General features: G+C 48.1%; 1 protein-coding gene across 1 annotated transcript in view; it reads right to left on the bottom strand.

Annotated features, from left to right (window-relative positions):
• Cyfip2 (cytoplasmic FMR1 interacting protein 2) overlaps positions 1-26171 on the bottom strand; it is a 123199-nt gene that overhangs the window by 12283 nt on the left and 84745 nt on the right. The window contains 5 exon segments of the mRNA XM_038325914.1: positions 668-762; positions 1474-1546; positions 18803-18933; positions 20072-20162; positions 21740-21883. Of these exon segments, the coding sequence (XP_038181842.1) occupies positions 668-762; positions 1474-1546; positions 18803-18933; positions 20072-20162; positions 21740-21883 (534 nt within the window).

The raw sequence follows: 26171 nt of genomic DNA, 5'->3' as shown, positions 1-26171 counted from the left end.
TGCCCTGACTTCCTTTAATGATGAACAATGATGTGGAATTGTAAGCCAGATAAACCTTTCCTCATCAACTTGCTTTTGGTCAGGGTGTTTTGTTGCAGCAAGAGAAATCATGGTTTGGAACATTCTAGGAGTTTTCAGGGGATATTTTTACTTACATGTTCTTGGTAAGTGCAGGTTTTTAAAAACCCTTTATGAAATGTAACTTAGATTTATTTTTTTCCTTTCCATTATTATGCATTTAATAATGCTGCATCCTCAAGTCCAGAGTGCTCACATAAAATGCCACATTCTACTGAGCTAATGCCTTGGCCAACAAACCACATGACCATAGCTTCTCGTGATTTTGAGTTTCTCGAGAAAAATACCTAGATAGGAAGTGTGGACTCAGAGTGTGTGGGCTTTTAATTTTGATACAGAATTCTTGGAACCTGGCAGGGTTGTGATGAGTATTGCTTTAAGTATTCTTCCTTCTTAGCACAATTCATGACCCGGGGAGAAGAAAGAACTGAAGCCTGAGAGGAAACCTCACCCTAGCCTGCTCCAGTTTTATGGTCTTGGGCATGCTCATTCCTTCTCTGTGCCTCAGATTGCCTATCTTTAAAATGGGGAGGTTGGACCCCATTTGTTCCATTTTTGGGGTCCTTATGCCCATGATACATGTTTGTACCTGAGGTGTTCCCAGCCGTTCTATCAGGGGGACCAGGTGAAGTGGGGCGTACTTGGCTTCCAGGCGCTTCATCCGGACTTCCAGGCGCTCCCCCTCTGCAGAAGGGGCAAAGGAACAGAAAATGACTCTGTGACTTCTCAGAGGATCTGATGCTGTCACTGTGTCCCCAAACTAGGATGGACTGTGCAGCCCTTCCTCCTTGGTTCTGGGGACTGTGATGGGAAGAGATTATCCCCCTGTGACTTTGGACCAATAATAGAAGCATCTGTCTCGTGACAGTGAGCTCCCTGTCACTCAAGGAGTTTGAACCGAGGCTAGACTGAGTGACAGAGTAAGTCAAGAGTAAGGAGCAACACCTGCAGTGCCATTTCTAATCCCTTAATGATTCCACAGGCATCCAAAACATTCAACTCCTTCCTGGATGACTGTGGTCTGAGCTGACTGGGATTAGGATGTGAGCGCACACAGGGCTGGGGAAGTGTGAGGACCTGAGTTCAAGTCTCCAGAACCTTATAAAAGCTGGACAAAGAGGCATGCGCCTGTAATCCTAGCACTCCCACAGCAAAGACGGGAGGTAGAAGCAGGAGATTTCCTAGATGCCCACAGGCCGGCTACCCTGGCACACACAGTGAGACCAGACCCTGTTTCAAATGAACTAGAAGGTAAAGACGACACCTGAGGTTGTCCTGGCTTCCATGTGCATCCTACCACACACGTGCGTCCATACCTAAACCCGTACTGTATGTTCGTAAGTGAGTGTTAGTTCGAATGCAAGAGGGCTGTCTCTGCTGGTGGTGGTTTCTTACCTTTGATGTAGACTCTGGGCAGGATGTTCTGGAAGGGTGCAGCATGAAGCAGATCACAGACTTCCTCCTGAGACTGCAGAGATAGAGGGGGAGAGGAAGAGAACAGTTTTCACTTAAATTAGAAGGATTTCATTCTGAAAATCTTGACCCCGGTTCTGCTGGCTCTCGTGCTCCAGCTTTGGGTGTTCCCTTTATTAGCAGTGTGACCCTGGTAACTTATTGGCTTCTCACGGTCTATTTATCTTCGAAGTGTGGATGAGATCAGAATGCGGATCAATGGGCTGTTGTGAGTGCTGAGAGGCCTCATAAGCTATGGCCCAGTTCCGATTCATAAACAGAGAGCTCTACACATCTTTACTGTCATCTTAGAAGGACTTTGCTGAAGAGTTAGGGTGAATGAATGATAGAGGGACCGGATAAAGCTGAGGGCTACCAGACTCCATCTGGTTGGTGATGAGCTCTATAGGAATAAAGAAGATAGCAAGGGCACAGTAGGGTGTGGGGTGGGGAAGACGCCCAGTTGGTAAAGCCCTTGACCAGAGTTTGATTCCAGCACACAGGTAAAAAGCCAAGTGTAGTAATTTGTACAAAGAATCTCAGCACTGGTGAGGCAGAAATAGGCAGATCCCTGGGACTCATTGGCCAGCGAGTCAATTCCACTGAGTAAGCTAACTTATCCCCCAAATAAGGTGGACTGCTCTTGAGAGTGACATCTGAGGTTGACAACCAGCATGCATGTGTGTGCATACACACATGAGATACCAGGGCCAATCCTGCTATCTGTTAATCCAGAATGCCTCTGGGAGAAGGTCTGTGTCTGGATTAGTTTTGGTCACCTTAGCCAGCATCCAATGAGTGATGAGAAACTAGAACCTAGGTCAGACAGGTTTTGGTGGGAACAAGTAAGACATAAAAGCACATTTGCAAATAAAAGGAAGCCTGTGGCACAGTGTTGGGAGGGCAGAGTTGGTCAGGACTAATGGGAAGGCATGACCAACAGACTGAATGACCAGTCTCTGACTGCTGACTTCTGAACAATGCAGGGAGAGCCGCTACAGAGGGGCCTCTCTGCTGTGTGTCTGCTCTTCTTTCGACTGTGGGCACCACATGAGATGAGATCCAGGATGAATTCAAGCTTAACTCTTAAGAGGTAGAAGAATTCAGGAAACACAAGACTAATAGGTGCTCTTGGACTTCTGATGGGGAAGCTGCTCATTCATTTCCGGCCACTTAGACCCGAAATAATCACTCAGAAACTGTATTTTTGTAATACTGTTTGGCCAATAGCTTAAGCATATTGCTCTTATATCCTAAACTAACCCATCTCCATTAATCCGTGTATCGTCATGTGGCTGTGGCTTACCAGGGTAAAGTTCTGTCCCACATCTGTATCTGGTGGGGCTACATGGCTTCTCAGTGATTCTGCCTACTCTCTGTATATATCTTTTCCAGCCTGGCTATATTCTGTTAAGCCATTGGCCAAAAGCAGCTTCTTTATTTATTAACCAACAAAAGCAATACATATACAGTAGGGGAATCCCACATCACCTCCACTTTTCTATCTAAATGAAAAGAAAGGTTTAACTTTAACACAGATTAATGGAGAAGGGCTAGCTAAAAATATGCTTAAGCTATTGGCCAAACAGTGTTACGAATAATACAGTTTTTGTGTGTCTATTTCGGGACTGAACAGCCAGGAACGAACGAGCGGCCTCCGCCAACAGGCTTCCTCCACCCCAGGGATGGATGGAGCTCTCCCAGCCTGGGCATCTGAAGAGCAGCAGTGAGAGGGGGACCCTGGAACACCTTCCTGAAAACTCTATCAGTTCACATCCCTTCCATGTCCCCCTTCAGCATCCCTGCAGGCGATGCTTGTGACTAGCCCTTGAATATTGGTTTTCTCTTGGTTCACTAGTTTCCCTCGCCTGCTCCCATCACCTGCTAATACTAGGTACCTACAGTTTACTAAACCCGTGTTTCCATCTAGACTTGGATACTCGACCCTGGCTGGAGTCCTCACTTGGCTGCTGCTCTGTTTGCACCTCCAAGGTTGACCATCTTCCCTTTGCCTGGCTTCCTCCTGGAATGGCACATGGACCTTGTCTCCCTTCACGTCTTCCTCTCGAGTGTAGCTTGACCTGTGCTCTGTGGACCCATGTCTCTTGACTCTTTCCTCGGTGGCTACTGTAACACTATTACTCCTTCAAGGCCGTGATGGAGTGTCTCTGTTTGTATCTTAGTCCCAGTGATGACTTACGATTAAATGCTTTTATACGATAATTTATCAGTAATCACTTCAGTGGGGTAAATGTCTGTTACCACACATAAATAAACGAAGGCATGTGTCCACCTGATAGTAATCCAAGCATGAGAAGACTGCCGTCCATCCACCCATTCATCCAATAGATATTTATTAAACACCAGGCACAGTTCTAGGCTATGCAGATATGATGTTGAACAAGTTAGACAAGATCTCTGTTCTCATGCTACTTAAATTCCTGCAGAGGCTTATGAACACAAAGAAAATTCCAGATAGTGATTGCCCATGAGAGGAACAGAGGAGGCAAGAGTTAATTTGGGTCATGAGGCATGGGGTAACTGGCCACATAGGTTTAGGTTAAGTGTATTCCAGTGCAGAGGCTGTGGCCAGTGAGCACACTGGAATGAGTCACAGAGATTCATGGTACACACTGCATGAGGTCCTAAGGGGGGGGGGGATGACATCATGTGGGGCCTCAATGGCATGGTTTAAGTGCAGATTCCATTCTAAGTGTAGAGAGCAGCTATTTAAGTTATTGCTAGGACACATCACACAGTCTTGTCTTTTCTACGAAAAGTCCCCTGGCCCTTCAGTATGCCTAGTTGCCAGAAAGCAGCCCACTGCCTGAACCATCAAATCCTCTGTTCATGCAGATAAGCTGACCTCGGGAGACACCTGAGAGCTCAGAGGACAGGAAGGCTCTAAAGGAGCAACACAGAAGCTCAGTTAATTTGACACGGTGAACTTTGACTCTCTGGGGGAGATGAAGGCATTGCCTTTTCCCTCTCCCCCAAGTTTGCAGACTAGAGGACAAGGGACTCTTGGATGTGGGTTGTCCTTCTTGCATGTCTTCTGTGCAGTGCTGAGCAGGCTAGGAAGGTGAGAAAGCAAGGTGGGGAGGAGACAGCCTTCTGGGAGAGGCAGGAACATCCCAGAGGAGGAACTAAATATCCATTTGCATAATGAGGTGGCTGCACACCTTGTGTGGGAGGTACTTGTTTGCTGGTCATTAGCTGAGGTCATTGCCACAGATAGAAACAGGCATTGGGCACAGACAAAGGCCTGTGTGACGGGCAGAACAAGCTTCCATTGTGGAGCCTGGGCTGACAGCTGGTTTCACGCTCCTCTGATTAGGATCTCAAAGCATCTAAGAGGAGCCCACCAGGCCACTCCCCATTGGACAGGGTCCTTTCTCAGCCTATGAAGCCCGCTGGCTCTGCATCCCTACCTGTCCATCAGAGAAGCTCTGCTCTCATCTCCAGTGTGCTCCTGAACCCCCTCTCTCCTCTGACTCCTCTGCTTAGTGAATGTCCTGTCTTCAGCTTTCAGTTCCACCCCCACCCCCTGAAGGACACTTCTGTGAGCTCCCAACCCTTATCCTTACCACGCATGTGCCATTGTTAAACATCCTCTAAGAACCACTTTCCCCTGAGTTGTCTGTATTTTATCTTCCACGTGACTGATGCAAACCTACCTCTCACTGGAACCCAACTTCCATAAAGAAGAGGCAACCTTCCTTTATATATTTTAGCGTATTTTCCACTATGCCTCCAAAGATAAGCATGGTGCTGGGTATATAGTAAATGATCAAGCATCACATGGAATAAAAGCTGAAGGTTCAGGGCCTGGGGGTATAACTTAGGTAACAGAGGGCTTGTCTAGCATCCTAGTGCTTGGGAGGTGGAGGCAGGAGGATTATGGGTTTGAGGTCATCCTTGGCTACATTGCTAGTATGAGGCCGATCTGGACTACAGGTGACTTCATTTTAAAGAACTTTTTAAAAAAGCTGGAGGTGCAGGCATGTGAGGGATGGGAGAGGTATTAGAATCTCCTTGAGTCTGGGTCTTCCTATGTAGGCCTGGAAGTTTCTCTTTATTAATGATGGAAATAAATTCTTAATTATTAGTTATGGAAATAATTTCTCTTTGCTCTGAACTACGAAATATTTTTAACAAATGTTTCATATAGTGGAGTTTCCAGGTATTTTACAGTTTTTCCCTACTCACCTTCCTTTAAAAAAAAAAACCTATATGTATAATCACTACATTTTCTACATCACCTATATGGTACTCTGAAAACGACAATGAAAAAAACCTCTGAAGCAACTCAACTAATAGTTAACTTTAAAATCAACAGCCTCTGGCATCCTGCTCCTGAGGTGGCAGGTCCTAGGCTTGGTCTGGAAAGACATTTGTGTAGGTGTAGAGCAAGTAGCTGATTTTGTTTAGAATACACTCAGGGGCAAATCACTGATGCAGAACAAAATATAAATGAAAAAAGGACCACACTGCTGTGGTAACACAAGCGTGCAGCTGTCAGAAGCAAGAGGCTGTGACACTGGGGAGTGTCACCTTCCCCAGTCTCCGAGCTTTCTTGGAATAGCTGTCATCCAAATCCCACTTCTGAAAGAAGCTGCTGGAGGTTGGTACATTCACCAAGATTGCTGGGAAGAGTGGGAGAGGAAGTCAGGAATGACAGCAATGAGCCAGAACTTCATCTTTCTAACCAGACAGTCCCTCAATAGCACATTAAGTCGCTGTTAGGACAGGTCATCTTCTATTAAGTGTTATGGAGGGGACAGCTGAGGTGGACATGGCCGTGATTTAGGCAGGCCATGTTGGGGACTGAGCATGAGGCTGGGATAGACACTCCGCGTCATAAATTTGTATTGTTTGATTTATCACCACATGAAATGAAGAGCGATTTAAACAACAAGACGCAGGCGGTGGAGTCAACAGTCCCCCAAGGATATTTGGCTAGAACAGGGAGCCCACAACAGTACAATCGCCTTGTTCTTCAGGGAAGTCGAGGCCATGGGAACTGACTGAACATTTACTGATGCTGACAATGTCCAGGGCCTTCCGCCTGTCTTCTCCCAATACCTCTGTACAGTAGGTCTTACTGCCACCATCCTGAGGGGTGGGGGCACTGCGGCAGTGGGTGACACTGGCTTCCTAGCTAGGTTTACAGAGGTATCAAGCAGTGAGGCTGGCATTTAGGCCCAAGTCACCTCCCTTCATCCTCATAACTGTATGGCAGTCCACATACCCTCAGCTCAGAGGATAGCATTCTGGGCCTCCAACAGAGCCTGTGTTGAAATGTAATCATCAGTCCTCGGTTAAGGGTATGTGGAGGTGATTAGCCATTGTAGATTAACGAGCGAATGGGTCATCTAGAGAGCTTTGTCTCTTATAGGATGTAGGATCATAGGTCCCTTCATCATATGATCATCTCTGTCACCTCAGAACTGCAGGGTCCTGCCAGCAGAAGACAGCAGCAGTGATGACCCTTCTTCTGTGGACCTCCCGCCCTTCAGAAGTACAAGGAGTTTAAAAACTACAAGTAAGCCTCATATATCCAGAGGGAAACCAAAGCCTCAGATAGCCAGAGGGAAGTCCAAGCCAGAGAGCCCAGTCCCCATATACACACATATAAAGAAAATACACAAAATTATCAAACCCAGAAAACTCACTTTGAATCGAACCACCCAAGAAACATTTCAGCCTTACCCAGGGAGGAGCACACAGCTTACCGATTTGCTGGGCGTTAGTCAACTTCCTTTAAACGTACAGAGAACTATTATTTTCATCTGTAGTTTAAAGGAGAATGGGGCGGTGGCTCAGTGGGTCAAGTGCTTGCTGCACAAGCATGAGGACCTGATTTTGACCCCCCAGAACCCATGTGGAAAAGCCAGGAATGGAAGTGTGCCTGCAATCCCAGTTTGGAGAAGGTGGTATCGGGAGTACGCCTTGGACTCGCTGGACGGCCAGCCTGGTTTAGTTGGTGAGTATCAGGCTAGGGAGAGACTCTATTTAACAATAACAAAAGCGTGGGTAGTGCCTGAGGGACAATATCTAAGTTTGTGCTACGGCTTCCACAGGCATGGCACATGAGTGTGTGCGTGCATGTGTGTGTGTGTACCCATTCCCCCACCTACCCACATAGGGAATGACAGGTCTTAAACCACCTTTTAGTCAAATAAGCAGGGCCTAATATCACTCTTCCCAGAAGTCACCTCTATCCTAAATTTGTGTAAATAACATCATTGTAGGCAACTCATTTTTACGGATCTGCCAATGCAACCCCCAAATACCACACCATTCACATGGTCAGTGATCCTCCTTCCTGATGTCCATAGGGTTCTCCAGCCAATCTTATCCACCTCTCCAAAGATCCACATTCAACTTTGACCTTCTAGGAACTTCCCAACCACTCCAGTCCACACAGCATTGTCTACGGCTCCCATTTATTCAGGGCCCCCGCTGAGTTGCAGAATGAACTGTCCAGCCAGAGTCGGTACTGCTGGTGCAGAAGCCAAGCAATGATCCCCACACACACTGACAGAGGATCCTCTCAGAGGGACCACCATGCCCGGGACTGGAATTTCATCTGACATGAGAAATCAGTAAGAATCTCTAGATGGCAATGCCATCTAGAGATGAAACGAGGCTCCACACATTGGCCGCTAGGATGGAAGCTGAGCAGAGATTACATGTTAAGTCCTTCATTCACACAGTAGTAGGTGCTGGAGACGGAGCAGGGGCTGACCCAGACCCAACACGTGGTCCTTCTAAGCATGGTGGAGGACACAAGCGGGTAGGAAATTCTGTGAGTCCTCCATTGGGGTGTACACGAGGGCACAGCAATCTGTGTGTGCCAGTGGGGCCACTGATGGTCAGGGCATTTCGGACCAGGAGTGAGTCACTAACAGAATTAGACACTGTGCTGCTAAGTTCCTGGAAGAGATGCCCGCGGGTTGTGGTGATGGTGACAGAGACACAATGACAGCGGGTGGATTCAAGGGCAGCGAGATTTGTCGCTGTACCTCGTTTTTATCTGAGCATATCTCCACCTGCAGACTCAGCCACATGGCTGCATGTGTGGCCGAGGGAGGAGGGCGATGAGGGCAGGCGGGTGGAGCAGTGGGGCTGAGGTTTCCAGGCCTTGTGGATCAGAGCTGAGAGTCTGACTTTCTCTACAGTGAGAAACTCCCTAGCAGTTTTAACCAGAGCAACAGGACCAATTGTAATTGTAAGCAGATCCCTTTGGTGTCCTATGGAGAAACTGGCTGTGCCCTTGTGTGTCCTAACATTCTACCTGCCAGTCACCACCCCTTCACTTTCCCTTGGTTACTGAGTCTCAAGTAGCTACACGTAACCAAATTCAACGCAATAAGTAACCAAAGATGACCTTGAACTTTGAATTCTTCTGCAGCTACTTCCCAAATGCTAGGATTACAGGTGTGTGCTGCCACATCTGGCTCAGTAAAGTTCTCTTTTAGCAAGTTCCTGCCTCAGCTCTATCATGGAAAGGAGTGGCCCTCGGAGAATTACAGATGACATAAACCTCCCATACTGAGAGCAATGAGAAGACCTTGTGTTGTTTTGTGTTTTGGTTTTTCCCCCTAAAAGCCCCTGAAATGGAAGGCAAGTCCTTTCGCTGTGACTAGTGGGAGAAGGGAGGCCACCAGGATGCTCTCCTAGGACCACCTGCAGGTCCCACATGGTCTCTTTTTAATCTGGATTGAAGAACTTCCCATGTGCATTAGAATTTTCTTGGTCTTGGAGTGACAGTTCCCGGTGGTGAATCAAATAGGGGGCTAGGGCAGAGGTCAGCACGAGCAGAGACCCCGATTTTATAAAAGACATAGAAGCAGCAGCTTTGGGGCACGTGGTACCAAGTCATCCTCCCATGCAGTGGGGGAAGCTGGAGAAACACACCCTTTCATAACTTTGCTTCCTCCTGTGCTGTAACGACAGTGACCGCTTTTCCTAACTGTTTTGGTTCCTGGTCGGTTTTCTTTCCCCTCCTCCAGCTTTGCATGACCGTCCTTGAAAAGTACCAGTGGATATTTTGTCCCAGTGGCTGTTAACTGTTCTCAATCATCTGAAGGGCCATTGACGACACTGAGTGATTTCAGCCTTAGCTGTCGAAGCATGAGGCTCCTAAGAGCGAGGTCATACGGCTGCATAATTATCATCAATACTGAGTACTGAGAGCAGCTCACAGCACAAACTTCTCAGCAACATAGAATATGTACCCGCACAGAGTCTCATTTGTTCCTAAAATAGTTTTACAGTGTTTTTAATCATGATGAACTAAAAAGTCTCTTGTGTGTGTACATGTATATTTGTGTGGGTAGATGGTATATGGGGGGAGGTCAGAGGGCAATGGTGTTTGTGCACATGTGTTCATGTGTGTGATGGTGCATGTGTGGAGGTCAGAGGACAATGGTGTTTGTGCACGTGTTCATGTATGTGATGATACACGGGTGGAGGTGAGAAGACAATGGTGTTTGTGCACATGTGTTCATGCGTGTGATGGTACATGGGTGGAGGTCAGAGGACAACCTTGGATGTTGATCCTCGCTCTTTAGCCTTAGACATTGACTTTTGTTGACTGCTGTACACACCAGGCTGGCTGCTCCTGTGAACTTCCAGGGATCCTCCATCTCTACTTCCCATCTTGTTGCAGAAGCACTGGGGCTAACGGATGTGCACTACTGCATCTGGGCTCTGGGGCTAGTGGATGTGCATTACTGCATCTGGGCTCTGGGGATCTGAACCCAGGTCTTCACATTTATCCCACAAGAACCTTACCCAAGGACCCACTGCCCCAGCCTTCAGGATGAGTTTTCTAAAGTGAGAAGCCACTTCACCAGGAGAAAGGTTTACATTTCTTCACAAGGACCAGTGGCAACTCCTGTTGGGAAGCACGAGGAGTTGGGAAGCACGAGGAGGAGTTTGGGAGCAGCTCTGCTCACATAGTCCAACCCTGTCTCTGAGGAAGCGGTGCCACTGCTGTCTACCATGGGAACTGCAGTGTGATCATCCTGCTTCTGCAGAAGTTGCCCGAGGTGCAGCTGATAAGCGGAGCCGCTATTCGGTACCATCTGCAGACCAAGAGTCTTGTTAATGCTATCACTCCTGTGACACCCGCTAACGCATTACAGGGAGGGAAGCAGCGGCTAGACACCTAATAGGACCCAGGCCTACTGTACGATTCTGCGTTGTCAGCAGAGCCAAGTGAAAGTGAACAGGCTTTTGGAGTGGGGATGCAAAAATGACTTACTGTAAGGAACCCACATCAAAAGCCTTCAAAGGGTCTGGCTGATAATTTTTGTGCTGCTTTCTGCTTCGAACTTCTCTTTTCCTATTACACTTCATTTAAGATTGAGGGGCCGGGAGGACTGCTGCCAAGCACTGCACCCCAGTATGTTCGCAATATGCTGAGTCTTTGAGGTGGGGGACTTGGCTTCTCTTGGCTAAAGGGTATTACAAGGATTCACTGTGCTTACGTTGAAAAAAAATCCTGCGATCCTAAGGATGGCAGACTCATGGGGAAAACAGCGTTTAACTCTATTAAACTCTGTTCTTGAGAGAAAAATGACCATTTTCAGCTGACCAATCTCAAAAGAGTGTTTTCTTAAGTAACATTCGGCTTTAAGGCTTAAGGCAATAAAAAGACAAATTCCACTCATGTATTCGGTGTCTGTCTTTGTCAAGTATGCTAGCAGAGCCGACTTAGCAAAGGAGGGTAAGCGCCTCCCCCCGCACCCCGTCTGGACTCTGGTTTTCTGGTATGAAGGGGGAAGGGGGCTCAGGGCCAGGCCTAGCCAGCAAGCCCAAGCTCTAAACATTCCCTTATATGGACATGGACGTTGTTAGTGTGAGTGTTTCCTGAAGGGTCCCTGGGGCAGGCCAGAAATTGGGTTTCCTGTGCCCACGACGACCCTCGGCACGGGAAGTATCAGCCATCTTTTCAGTGCTCATCTGAGCCCGCGTCTGCAGAGCAAAGCCCACCCAGGATCTGCCATATCTGTCTCTGCGGTTCAGGCTTCTGGGACCCCGCAGCTCTCTGTGGCGCAAGCTAAATCTATCTGCATGTAATTCTTCTCCTCTCCGTGGTGGGCTGCAGCATGGGTGCTGTTTTCTTCCCCACCTCTGCTGAATAACAGTACAGACGGCACCCACCTCCCACCACGCCCCAACCTCATACATTTGGCTGTCAAGGATATACTTGAATTATCCTGGATCAGGTCAGATTCATATCTGATCAACTGCGAAAGACCGGTAGCCAAGACACCATGGCCTACAGAGCTGTGTTCTCTTTGCTAATAACATCAACACTTCCTTTTTGACACCCTGCAGGGTGAAGTCTTCATCTGGAATCAGCCCGTGTCGATACCTTTCTAACCTCTGCGCACCTTAACTCCCCCCCCCCCCATAGATAATATGCATTTATGTGTGCAAAAGTTTCCTTTTAAGGAAGACATAACTGTTGACTGCAATAAACACACAGGACTGAGAATGTAAATAGAAACTGGAGTCCCTCTTCTCTCACCGCCGTTCCCACCACTCTTCTGAGCCTGGCTCACAAGACTTTGAAAGCTAACAGAACAGCCAATTTTATAGAAGAAAGGCTGGCATACAAAAACCTGAAAAAAAAAATCTCTCAGGACGTGAGCAGGGGCTATCTTAACACAGCAACCGTGTGATTTTTGCTGAGATTCTGCTGTCTGGCTTTTCCGACAGCGTGTACTTCAATTGTCCATTGAGGGAGAAAATAGAAAAGTCACTAGGAAGTAGAAGTCAGAGGCAGAAAGTCAGACGCGGGCTGGGTCACTCGGCTGCAGAATGCAAAGCTGTTAGCTGCTACATCTCAACCGTAACCAGCTCGGCTGTGCGCATGCTCCTGTCCCTCAGTGGGTGACTTCTGCACTCCGAAACACACATGGGCTCTCAGCCCATCTCTTGTGCTAGCCGTAACCCTGGGGAAATTGGCACCCTCAGAACCATAATGTTTTATCAAAAGACATCAATTCAAAAGGTCTGATTACAGAGAAGCATCGTTAACAGTACATGAAGATGTGAGGAAATCAAAACTCCCTAACCTGGCTGAGTGAGAATAAAAATTAACCATTTTGTAAAATTGTCTGGCAATGTCTAGTTTCACCATCTGCAAAATGTGAAGTTGCCCTAGATGAGGGACTCTCAATAGAGTCAGGCACGATCTGGAGCCATCGGTTTATCTGAAGAGGATGCTACTGCCACCTAGTGGACAGAGTTCAGAAATGCTCTCGGCGTCTTCTAAGGCACAGACCAGACCTCCAACAAGGGATTATCCTGGTCAGCAGGGTTGAGGCTGAGAACCTGACCCGTGTCTGATTTAGAGGTTTGGAATGATGCTCTCAGCAAGAGACTGTGTCTGTTGTGTCTATGGCCAACTGCACTGTAAAGACAGAAATAAGCAACAGATATCAGGTAGGTGGGGTGGCTGTCTCAGAGCCTGTGCGTGTGCTGGGGCAGGGAGTCTTCTGTGTTTCACACGTATGGGTGTGTGGGGGCATAACCCACAACTGGCTGATGTTTAAAAGAAACACACAGTGTGAATAACAGCGTGGAAATCACAAAGTGGCCATGGGGGGAACAGGAATCACCAAGGCTCAGAGATGACAAAGGAAACAGATTAGATTCACCAACCAAGTATCAGCGAGTACTTGATAGACAATCAAGTGGAGTGTGGTGACATACGCCTGTGATCTCAGCACACAGGAGGCTGAGGCGGGAGGATTTCAGGCTTTGAGACCTGAGACTGCCTCAAACATCGACGTAAGCACTTGCCCAGCACCTAGACGGAAGACATTATTTAATCTGAAAATAAACAGAATTGAATTTCTACCTTCTACAAAACACAGTGTGAATTCCAGATAATATATAGTGGTTTGTTTCAGCCTGACAGACTAAACCGACCATGAAAGGGGAAACTGGTGAACATATCAACCCTTGGGAACAACTCTTCAATTACAGCCAATTATGATTTATCTACGATGCATACATTGATACTATGTAAACAGCACCGACAAACTGATGAAGAAACCAACTAAAAAGTAAGCAGCTTAACAGCACTTTACCTAAGAGGGAGTCCTGATGACCAGCCACACACAGCAAGGGCCTGGTGCCCTTAGATCAATCAAAACCCCAATGGAGATGCTAAGACACACCTAGAATGGCTGTGATCAAATTCAACTGTTTACCCAATGATAGCAATTCATATCAAAAGCCTCATCCGATATTCACCATATCTAATCCAGAACAGTAAGCCACTGTCTGCAGCCCCAGTGCCCACTTCGTTAGTGACGAAATACACTATGACGCAAAGGAAGAAAGGTTTCATTTGGTTTCAGGTCCCAGCTCAGTTCATCATGACAGGGGATGGGGTGGCAAGACAGAGAAGCCTGTATATGACAGAGAGTAGAGAGAAAACATGCCTGTATTGGGGCTTCTTCCTTTATTCTTAAAAAGATTTTTTTTTTTTTTTAGTGTTTGAGTGTTTACCTGCGTATATGTACGTGTACTACTTGCATGCAGTGCCTGCAAAGGCCAGAAGAGGGTGCCAGATACCTTAGAACTAGAGTTACAGATAGTTCATGTGGGTGCCCTTAACTACTGAGCCATTTCTCCAACCCCACATTCCCCACTTTATCCCCACCCACATCCCCAGCCGATGGCACGATGCCATTTCCCCATTTCCATTCGGGATAAGTCATTTTCTGCCGTCACTCTAGTTAAGTCTTTTTGGAAATGTCCTTCACAGATATATCTGGAGGGTGTGCTTCATTTGCCTGCCAGGTGCTTCTAGACACAGTCGAGATTGGCCGTTAGCACTCGGTCACTCTCGAACACTATTCAGTTCGAACCTATAAGCACAATGAGAAGCGCCTACAATACAAACTGCACAGAGAGCACTGGATGGTAGACATCAGACAGAACGGCAAAACATACTGCATAATTCCACTTAGGTGAGCTTCAGAGATAAAACTAAGCCTTGGGATCAGCTGTCAGAATCGTGGCTGCTTTGAAGGCATGGAGAGGAGGCATGAAGAATTCCTACAGCCTGGAGACTGTTCTGCTTCTAGACTTGGCAGGCATTACACTGACTCGGTGCTTGATCAAGCTATTCACTTGCAAGTTACACACCTGACTGCACGTGTTCCTTGAAGACACCACACAGCCACAGCCCCTCAAAAAGAGCAAAGCCAGGTACATCATCTTTGTACTCCTATCACACCCCATCCTGGAGATCCACAAGCTTATATAATGAAGAAGATCCATCCGTCCTTTTAAAGGCACATTCTCTACACCTTGACATGAGAGCCGACATGAGTCACGGCTGCCGCTTCAGAAAGGCAGGCCACGGAATAAGAGAACGTACCGGGGCAGCTTCTCTGTCAGTGTGAAAGTCACGGCGACTGAGAGCCGAAATCGATGAGGAGAAAGCTACAGCAGAGACACGGGAGGGGACTTCTCGTGCCCTGCAGCTGTCCACTCTGACTGTTTTCACCTGATCAATGCTAACATGCCAGTTCCATTTCCAAGGAGGGAACACAGCCATTCTTGGTAAGGCTCAGTGTCTCTACTGACCTCTAATCTATGGGCTCTTTCCCGAAATCTAGAGACAATGGCTGCTGATCCCTCAGCCTGATGAGTTCCCATTCATCCCTCAGTGTGTTATTAGGTAGTTTGTTTATTTCACACATGGAACGTCTCTCATGTGCCTTGTGCTAAAGGTGAAAAACTCTTGTTTGACGAATGGACAGTCCAGTTACAGAGCTCTACGGAAGGCCTTAGCTTCCCCTCACCCCCGCCCACCCTCTGCTTCCTTCTCCCTTCCTTTCTCCCTCCCTTCGGCCCTAACTCCTTCCCTTTCTCTTTTTTTCCTCCCTCCCCTCTCCCTCCTTCTCATTCCTCCCCCCCCATCCTTTCTCTCTTTCTTTGCCTTCTTAATGGGAACAACTGATACACCTCTTCATATTTCATTTCCACTTTGTAAGCTAAAAAAAGCTCTGGAACTCTCCTGCCCTACTTTTATCCCGGCAAGCACAGGACTGGATAGCTGGAGAGCTCCCCATTGGTCCAAGCAGAAAGCAGGGGCTGCAGCCTTGGTGTGGGCCCACCTTGCCCAGGACCAGGGGCAGCACCCAGCCACCCGTGTTTTCGTCTGTCTAGGCTGCTGACATGTTCTCCACACTGTTTTGTGTGTGTGTTAGGAGAGTCAGGCAGGTGACTTTAGACCCCGAGTGTCCTTTTGTCCTTAGTGATGGAGCTGGGAAAGCTTTTTCCTCCAAGGTTAGCCTGTAATGATATCACGACCTCCTGGTCTGAACGGAGCCTCTCACCCACAGCTTCTCCTGAAAGGGGGGCTCAAGTGTCCTCTCTGCCAACCCCGTCTTCTTCCCTCTCTTCATGCTCTAGAGGCCCTGAACATTTTTTTTTTATTACTTATCCTTGTGACTTCTGAAGGCTATGTTGCTATAGCAACCCAGGCCCACTGAAGTGTGAAAAGGGCCTGGTGTCAGGAAGAGGAGCCATTAGCTGTTTCCGGAGTCCATTTGAAAGAGAACACAATTGCTCCTCACAGAAGAGGCACCACGGGACCATTTCATAGCTTCTGCAGGCGGTGAGGGTCTGAGAGCCCCAAATGAGGACGAGGACAGACACTGTGGCATGCCCAGGCTCGCCAGTGAACGATCCTCTCAGCTCTCAGCTCTCAGTCTGCAGCTCGCACAGTTAGCTCTCTCTTTTCGTTTCCGCCTTGGCTGTGTATCTCACTTCCCCCACACCTCTCTCTTCCGTGGACCCAGGCTGCAAATAGCCATGCCCTTGTCCTTTACTCTGTCCAGCTGCTGCTTCTCCCTGTGGCCAACAGGACCTTTGAAAAGGCAGGTCCTCTCTCTCCTGCCCATAAGCCTCCAGCAGCTTCTGCCAGGGTATTGTGGCCAGAGGTAGCCTGCCATTTGGCTGTCTCTCAGCCACAGTTCCTGCCTTAGCCTTTCAATGCTTGTTCATTCTGGATCCTTTCTGCTCCTTCTCGATACTAACTTCTCCCTCCTGAAACAGGGCATTCTCCCCAGTTCCTCAGCATCCCTACTGCTGTTACCCTGTTCACGCGCTCACAGCAAGTGTCCCCATATGCAGCTGTCATTTTGTGAGATCTTTGCTCATCTTCCCCTCCAAAATAAAGACAAAGAAGCCTGTCCTCTTATTTGGGCCTCAAGCAGCGAGTCAGCTCTTAGTAACCTACACTTGTGTGCAGATGAAGGAGATGCCCAGAGTGTGTTCCATTGCACCTCAAGAGTTATGTCTCCCCACATCCCTCCATCCCTCCATCCCTCCGGCTGCAGCTTTCCCTGTTTCCTTCCACTGCCCTTGAGGACTGGGTTCATCACGTGTGGGGAATGTGTGGGAAAGAACATGGAGAGCGTAGCCTCCAGGCATGTCACATCTGTGCAACAGGGCCAAGGATGCAGATGAGCCAGGCCTCAGCAAAGGGCTGGTCCTAGGCTTCCTGAGATGTGTCTATGTAGGCAGGCATCCTTGTGTCCACTCCCAGGATGCTACTACTATTTAACTCTTGCTGCCTGTACCTTGCACACACCATTTCTCTTCAGCTTTTAAGCTAGATAGCGGGGAATTCCTTTGTCACCTGTCATAAGGGTTGCCCTCGGCCTACAACAGTTTCTGTAATGAAGTTCCCACTCAATCTCCAGGACACTCTGCAAGGAAGCCCTGCCTTAGTCCCCATGCTGCCAGTTCCAACAGAAACTCCATTTCCCCAAATTCCAAAAGGCAGCAGGGACAATGGCTATCTGTGGTGTGGTGTGTTAGCATTCCAAAGTGTATGCTGGTATCCAGGCTCCCCCAGAATCACAAGTGCCGGTTACACATTTCAGAGTCCATCCGAGCCCTTCTCACCTCCTCCCCTAACCTAAACTCCCCAGCTGCTCATTCCCCCTTAGAACCTGTGATTTGGGCTGTGCTCTCTTTGTCTCCCACCTTCCTGTCTCTGCTCTCCCACACTCTCCACTCCATAGCCCCACCCTGCTCTCTTCCTGCTTCTCTCACAGGTCTAGTATGCTAGCTATGTTCAGTCTACTACTTTCTCTGACTGCTCTGGGCTCTTCCAGACGCCTCTGGTTGTTCTCTCTCTCATGTCTACAACAACAAACCTTCCCCTTAACCATACCATGGAGCAGTCACGTCATCAGTTTATACACAGACCACACTGGTTCTGTTTTTTTCTCTCTCTCTGGACCCTGTGCTTCCCCCTCACAACACTACTGACATCATAAATATAATTTCCACGGCAACACAACGACACTAAGTCAAACAGACAGCTTTGGGGGCCTGCACCCTCAAAGTATTTTCTGCTAAAACTTCATGGTGCAACTGAGCATGCCCAGAGGCACTTCTGTCCATTACATTAAATTTTAAAATATTCTTTACAGGGACTAAATAGATGACTCAGCAGTAGCACTGACTGCTCTTGCAGAGGACATGGGTTCAGTTCTCAGTACATACAGTGATGCTCACAGTCACCCATAACTCCAGTTACAGCTCTGATGCCCTCTTCTGACCTCTGAAGGTACTGCGCACATATGGTACACATACATACATGTAGGCAAAACACTCATACACATTAAAAGCAAAAATCCTTTACACATCTTTTAAAATTATGATCTTAAACAAAGTATATTCAGGAGCAGGCCTTAACTGGGCATGCTCCTCAGTGTGTGACTACCTGCATGAATATGCATAGGTTCCTTGGATAAAGTCCCCATGCTTGCTTGGTTCACAGAGAAATGACCTCACGCTCTCCTTGCCTGCTGCAGATTGCAAGCTCTTGGCACTCTTTCATACCTTGGTTATGATTATTTTGCCTCTGCATTCACCAAGATGCAAACTTGTTGCATTAGGTCACTAAGCACACACAGAATGCCAGCAGCAGCTGGCTACTGCCGCTTCTTCCCTCCCCCCATGCATTGCTGGCTAGCAGTGTGTTTTCCAAGAGAAAGGGCAATTAAAACTCGGGCCACCTGCTCTGAGGACTGGGCTCAACCAAAGAGGGGTGGGGCCAGTGCTGGAAGCCAGGTATGAGTGTCTCCAGAGCCTCTGCCGCTCTGGCCTTCTGACCTTTAGGAATGAAAGCATACATGTCATACATGGGTATCTGTTATGTTTGGCGGGAGCCCACTTGGGGACACCATGGATTCTGTGGTTCAGGACTTACCAGAGCTTGCTCTATGAGGAGACAGAACAGGATGGCATTGCCCACCTCCCTTAGGCTCTGGAACACATCTGTCTTCAGTTCTGCGTACTCGATGATGTCCTTCAGTTGGTGGTGGAAGAATTCCAGGATCCCTGAGAGCACAAGGGGAGGAGGTCAGTGGGATGAGGGCACTGTTAACCAGGTTAATGGGACAAGCCAATTGAACCACAGCCCTAGACTTAGCAACCCTCTGCATGCCAGCTTAAGGGGAAGAGTCTATGCGAGGGTCAATTCTAGAGAAAGCTCAGGAGGCTGGCACCAAATATCCAGAGCAAAACTGAACACATCTATAATCCCAAATGAAACAGCCGTGGCCTATCTGTCCCTCCAAAAGGGACCTAAATTCCTAATAGCAAGATTATTATTTATAGGCATTATCTGAGTTAGGTAAACCTGTCTATAATATCCTTTTATTACTCATAATAACAACTAGGCACTGTCATCCATTTCACATGAGGCTCAGAGCAGGTAAGCGACACTCCCACAGCCACACAGCCAGGAAGTGGTGCAGCTAGGCACGGACACCAGGGCCTCTGGCCTCATCCACAGCCACACAGCCAGGAAGTGGTGCAGCTAGGCACGGACACCAGGGCCTCTGGCCTCATCCACAGCCACACAGCCAGGAAGTGGTGCAGCTAGGCATGAACACCAGGGCCTCTGGCCTCACCCACAGCCACACAGCCAGGAAGTGGTGCAGCTAGGCACGGACACCAGGGCCTCTGGCCTCATCCTTTTCCTGTTCTCAATGCATATGGAAAATTGTGTCTTAGTATTTGGAAACAAAAAAATTCAAGGCATCAAATTATAACTTCTGCCTTTTCCTATATAGAGTAGTCCAAAAAATAAAAAGACAACCCATTGCCTCTAACTGGCCTCAGTTTACCTATGTCACATGGTGCTCCGCCTGGGGTACCAGCTTCCTCTAAATGGGCAAACGGGAAGGCCTGCTAGGGGTGCTGAGGGCCACACATGTAAACCTTCTGTCCACTGTTACAACGCTCTCACGCTTGCACTGCAACTGCGGCTGCCAGAAGTCCTCTGGGCATCATCCCCGCCCCGGCAGAGGACGATCCCACCGCACAGGGGGCTGAAACAGGTTGAAGGCTATCCAGTCCGTGGCAGGCAGAGCCAAGGATGTGGGTTGCCTGGCAACTTAGAGACTGAAATCTCCTGAGGCGGAGGCCGGAGCCCTGCCCTGCCTTGGGTGTGCAGTGCTCCCCCGTCACCCACCTGGGGAGCCGTACTCGTGCCGAGGCAAACGACATATCTTAGGCATCACTTCTATCAGTGTCTTCACGTACTGCAGGATGGTACCTTGGAGCTGCAAGATGGTAGAGATGAATGAGCTGCTGCGAGCCAGCCCACTGTGACACTCGATACCGCTGGCCCGAATGCAGGGCTGCAGTGGACCCCGGGGTTCTGTTGAGACTTGTGAGCAAAGCATTTAAGAGAGACTCGCCCCCTTGTCCTTTAGAGACAGAAAACAGAGTGGACGCTAGGAGGGATGTGGGGTACTTCATTATGGGTTGTTTTTTTTTTTTTTTCAGGGTTGGGAATGCTCACGATATGGAGACTAAATGAAATGCAGACAGGGAACTGTGGAGATTAATGCATGTAATCTAATTTAAGCATGGAAAATTCATAGCGCATTCCTCTGCGCGTGCAAGGCAAGGCATCTTTAATCCATTACCTCATTTTTCTGTTTTACTCTGGGCTTGGTTCGGCAACTCTTAATGACCTATAGCTTCTCACGGCTGCTTCTAAAGAACTAGGCTGAGTGAGAGAGTCTGGTTTATCCCTTACATGGTTGGTTATAAATTATTTCTCTTCAGGAACTCAAGATTTCCAGAGAACTCGTGTTTCCGTATTTTGACCTTGCTTCAGCTGCACTACAAGGAATTCAATGAAGCTCCAGACGACCATACTTGGGATACGCATGGAATGTTGGTAAAGGGGTACAGAAGTCCCTGGAACAGCGGTAGCAGTGGTCAGCATGAACCCCAGGGCACAAAGTATGATGATTAGAGATGTCTGTCATGGCCATGAGAATTTTAAAAAAAGGCAGCATGTGAATTGTGGATCTGCTATGCTACAGTCTTTTGTTGCTGCTGCTGTTGTTTTGATTTTTGTTTTAAAGGGCCTCATGTAGTCCAAGCTGGCCTCGAACTTACTATGTAGCTGAGGACGATCTTGGATCGCTGATCTTCCCGTCTCTAGTTGGTCTACCCTAGCAGCCAGCTTTATAGGGGTACCAGGGACTGAACCAAGGACCTTGCACATGTCAGGCAAGCACTGTGCCAACTGAGCTACACACCCAGCCCATCGTGCTAAACTAGTTAGCAGAGAGTGTAGCTGGGCAGAATGAGCAGTGATCTGGCCTTAAATGTCAAAATCAGAAGTTTTCAATTCAGTCAACAAAAACAAGGAGTTCTGAGCCATAAATGGGGAGGCAAAGGTACAAGGTAAGAGATCTGCGCTGGGTTAGAGACACAGCTCAGTGGGTAACACCATTCGCTGCTTTGCCTCAGGACCTGGGCTTGGTTCCAAGCACTCACATTAGGTGGCTCATAATTGCTTGGAACTCCAGTTCCAGGGGAATCCATCGCCCTCTTCTGGTATTTATGGGTACTGCATACACATGATGCACATACAGACAAGCAGGTGCACACACATAAACATAAATAAAAAGAAAAGTTATATAAGAGGTATAAAGAAGTGCACCAGAAGATGTGTAGAAACCACCAAGAAATAAGGACCAAGGACTTCCAGGGTGACATTATGTGGCAGAGCTAGCACAACTCAGATTTAGTTTTCAGCTCAGAAGAACCAATCCTGTGCACAGCTACTGTGCCTGGGAACACCCACAGCAGCACCGTGTTCCCCCTTCTCCCCCCTTACCAAGCTCTTGACGATTTTCAGGAGTTCCTCCATGACCACAGCAATGCCCTGGTAGCCCAGCAGTCTGCAGATGGTCTTGAAGTGAGGGGGGCCTACGAAGTTCCTGTACGAGCTATAGATGTGGCTATAGGCAATGTTGAGAGGCTGGAAACAGAGGTTGAGAAAAGTGAGTGTGGAACTCCTGAATGGAAGCTGGGGGAAGTCCTGGCAGGTACTCTGCTGACGGGAGAAATGGAATCTTGCTGCTCCCAGGGCTCCCTCATTGGTCCTGGAGTGAGATGTGGCCAATGACTAGTGACGTAGCAAACGTCACTAGGCCGGAGAAGCTGTTCCCCAGTGGGAGGGGGTAAAAACACCAAGGTGAACATCAAGAATAGGAGGAAACCTGTCACCTGTAACTGTCCACAGACAAATCAAGCTGTGGACTGGGACAGCTGCCTTTCTCCTGGAGGTGGTTTTGTATCTGGAGATAAGATGTCAAGACTGGGCAGCTGACTGGCCACTGTCTTCTGTGTTTGGTTGTTTTCATCTGTGATAGGAGGGGAATTGGGAAGGGCTGGCCCCAGGAATCAGGAGATTTATGTCTGAGAGCTCAGAAAGGTCAGCAGGCTTTCTGAGCCTGGTTTCCTACTCTGTGAATGATGGGTACTGGATTGAGTTAGTGGTGTCAAAACTCTGAGAGCAGAGTTCACTACAGTAAAGATATCACAGGTACTCAGATGCAGAATACACATGGTAGAGATCCTGGGCTGGGGGACCCAGAGCTCTGTACTTGGGCCACCACCATGCTATAGACCCTGAAGGATACCCTAACTGAATGAGACAGAGCTTAAGAGACCTTTCTGAGCTGGGTGTGGTGGTGCACACCTGTAATCCTGTTACTTAGGTAGTTGAACCTGGAATTCAAGACCAGCCTGAGCTACACAGTGAAATCCCATCTGCCTAGCACGCATGAGGCACTGGGTTCTATCCATGGCACAGCTACGGATGAAGATGGTGGTGATACCTGTCTGCCTGAGAGCGCATGACCCATAGCAGGTCCCTAGATCAGGCTGCTGTATCGGAAACCATCCATGCCATGCTTCGTCGGGCTTCCCTGTGCATTTTCATTCAATGCACACAAAACAACTGTGATTTGTAACGGTCTTAGCCACGTTTCACAGACGAGGCAACCAAGGTTCTGGGTAGCCCGAAGATGGCTCCAGGTCATAGTGTCCCTAGGCGAGTAAGCTCTGCTCTGGAGCAGGTATGGTTGTTTCTAAGAGCTCCGCTGTTATGTCTCCCTCTATTGTCGGAGTTGAAATCATCTACCTGTGATATCCAATTGCTTAGCTAAGGTTTCACTTGATTTCTGGGTTTTTCTTGTGCAAGAACATGCCGATATGAGCAGGCTGCACCTGCTACTCTATTAGCCGATCAGTTAGAAATTCCACGTGAATGAAACAGGACCCAGTATGCTGCATGTGGAGGCTTGCAAGGCTCTCCAGGCCCTCCTGAGTCATTGGCGAAGATTTAGGTTTGGTGTGCATTCCAAGTTTAGGATGTTCGGTTACCCATGAATTATCCTAACTGTACAAAGTGAGCATCACAGTTCTAGCGTGAAGGACTCGTGAAGGACAACTAGTGTCCCCGTCAGTAACTCAGATGCCTGCTGAACTGGGACACCTGTTACCTCACCAACTGAGTGTATCTGGTGAGCTCACCCCTGCACACAGGGAGGCGTGGAGCATGGGAGTCTACACCGAAGAGCTGGGGCTGTTGAAGTAAGCTGCCTAAACCTAGGGAAGGGCATAGCCTTCGTCATTTTTGAATGTATGGGGTGGTTTAGCGAGGGAGGGAACTGTAGCTATTTCTGATTTTGATGTCCACTAATGTCAAGGTTGACTACTAAAAGCATGTGGACTGTGGCTGCAAGAACCCTGAAGCCAGGTCATATATGTATAGTTTTTAATGTGCACACTAAACCTATTCTAGTGCTCCTGTAACAGGCAGCAATATCAAGTGTGAATGTGGAAAAGGGGTGTGAGGCTCATACTCATAGGAGGAGTGATTTGGTTCAGACCCCCTTTCCCCCATCGTCAAAGCATTGTTCTGTATTCTTCCTTTTCCTTCAGAGTGGAGGAGTCCAGGGGCCAAAGAGACCTGCCTGGAAAGGGGTACAGACCGTTCAAGGGAGGTGGGACAGCTCCACATCCTGCCTGAGTTGTCTGACATATTTGTCACGACTTATGAAGACATGATCTGTGGACCTGTTGCTATGTCCCTCTCAAATTTACACACTGAGATCCTAACCCCCAGGCGACAGCGTGAAGGGCTGGGGAGGTTGGGTGGTTAGAGTCCTGGTGAATGGGGCTTGGTGTCTCCATAAGAAAGGGTATGTGAGCTTGTTCCCTCTCTGCCAGATAACAGGATGCCCATGGGCAGACCAGACCTGGATCTGCCAGTACCCAGTTCTATGAACTCGCACTAGGAATTCTAGCCTCAAGAGCTCTAAGCAATAAGTACTCATCACGTCAGTCACCCATCCTATGGTACTCTTGCTACTGCAGCCCAGATAGAGCTAAGTGCATTTTACTTCCATCCCAATAAGAAACAACCCAAACCCATACTTTTCCTATCATAGTCTAATTTACTTGTTTTTCAAAGATTACAAATGCAGAACCATGCTTTGAATTTTCTCTTGCAGCTTTACCATACTAGGAAACACTAGAGGACAAAGCTTCGGCATGGTCGTGGCCAGGGGGACACGTGACAGAGCCCTTGGCTGGTCCCAACAGCCCCTCATATCAGGCACTCTGGGCTTTTCCTGTGCTCCCAGGAAAGGAATTCCTGCTCTGCAGGGGATTCCAGATGGATATGGGTGGTAGTGGTGGCAGCAATCAGCTTGTTGTCTCTTCTAGGTCTATTAAACCTTGAAACTACACAATGAGCTCGAGTAAGCACAGTCATGGTGGGTTCAAATCCCAGGGTCCGATTTTGTTCCTATTGTTTATTATTATTTTTGTGAGGCTGACCCTCACTATGTAGCCCAGGCTGGCTTTCAAGTTATGCATATTCTGCTGCAGAGACCTCATTGACTACTTGGAGGAACTCGGGAAAATTACTTCCAGTCCTTAAGAGGATGGTACTTGAAGTTTAACAGGTAAGATGTGCAAAGCCGTAAGCATGATGCTTGGCCCTAGAAGTACCTATGGAAGCACTCATTAATCTTATATTGGCTGACAAGAAAGTACTGTCTTGCTCAACCCCACTCCCTCCAGAAACTATGGCCACTGTGGTGATTCTCTCGATATAGGTTCAATACAGGAGGTCTAATTTATACAATATAGTGGGATACCCACAAGCGGACAGGATCGAAATCAGAGCTCGAAGCAGCTGATAAAACAGATTTTGTTCAATATCAAAACATCACAAAAGTAAGAACTGTCCAGAAATATGCTCTGGGCAGGCCGCACCCCAGGAGAAAAGGCTGGAATAGAGGTACTCTGCCATTCCCTTCCAAAGTGCAATCTCCACTGCTCTCTCAATGGGTGCTTGTCCATTTGAGCAGTCTCTCAAGTCTCCCTCCTCCCCCACGAGCCTCCCAGTGCCTAGTACCTCCTAGTAGCACAAACAAAAAATATCTTCAGGTACATGGAGACTGTTCAGCAGGCTGTCCCAGATTTAGGCAGAGGGGAAACACTTTGGAATTACTTTGCCAGACAAGAGTTAAAAAAATGCTCCTCTCCAAACCCACTTGGTACACTTAGGAGGTCTCTGGTGCCAATCCTGTGTCAGCCTAGAAGGGAAGTTTAGGCCTCAATAGAACTAACATGAAATTTTCAGACTTCCACTTCACCTCCTAAGTGAACAAGCTCCCTGCCCCATCCCCCAAATCCAGCACATGCATGCAACAGGAAACACACGCATGCAGAAAAAGACATGCACACACACACACACCCTCCAAGGGCACCCCTCTGACCTGCTGGCTCAGCAGGAGGCTGGGCCCTATCGAGAAAATGTGGGAATAGGGGAGCCTGGGCATTTTCTGAGGTTCAGCAAAGAAAAACAGGAACGCAGTGTGACTTGGGACACTGGACATTTGCCACTCATCTCTCACACCGAGCCATCTCCACTCACTGACTCGGGCCACACCCACGGCCTGATGGGAAACTAAGTAGATTTCCTGTCGCCCGTGAGAAACCAGATTTGTCTGAACCTAGATGACACCAAGGAGATCATCAAGAAATAAACCAACCCAACTCGGGAATTATTACTAGGCGGTCCAGGCTACAGTTTCTGAAGAAGTAAATGGCATTTTTCTTTAAATTTTAGGTATTATCTTTGTATGTGCAGGATGTGTAAGCGCGCGGCCCAGTGAGTGTGTGGAGGTCAGACGACGACTTCTGGAGTCAGTTTTGAACTTAGGTCAGTAGCCTTCCACGGCAGGAGC

The sequence above is a fragment of the Arvicola amphibius genome, chromosome 4 (assembly GCF_903992535.2).
Source record: "Arvicola amphibius chromosome 4, mArvAmp1.2, whole genome shotgun sequence".
NCBI classification, from domain to species: domain Eukaryota; kingdom Metazoa; phylum Chordata; class Mammalia; order Rodentia; family Cricetidae; genus Arvicola; species Arvicola amphibius.
Note: the sequence above shows the minus strand (reverse complement) of the source record. Positions and strands in the feature narration are given on the sequence as shown.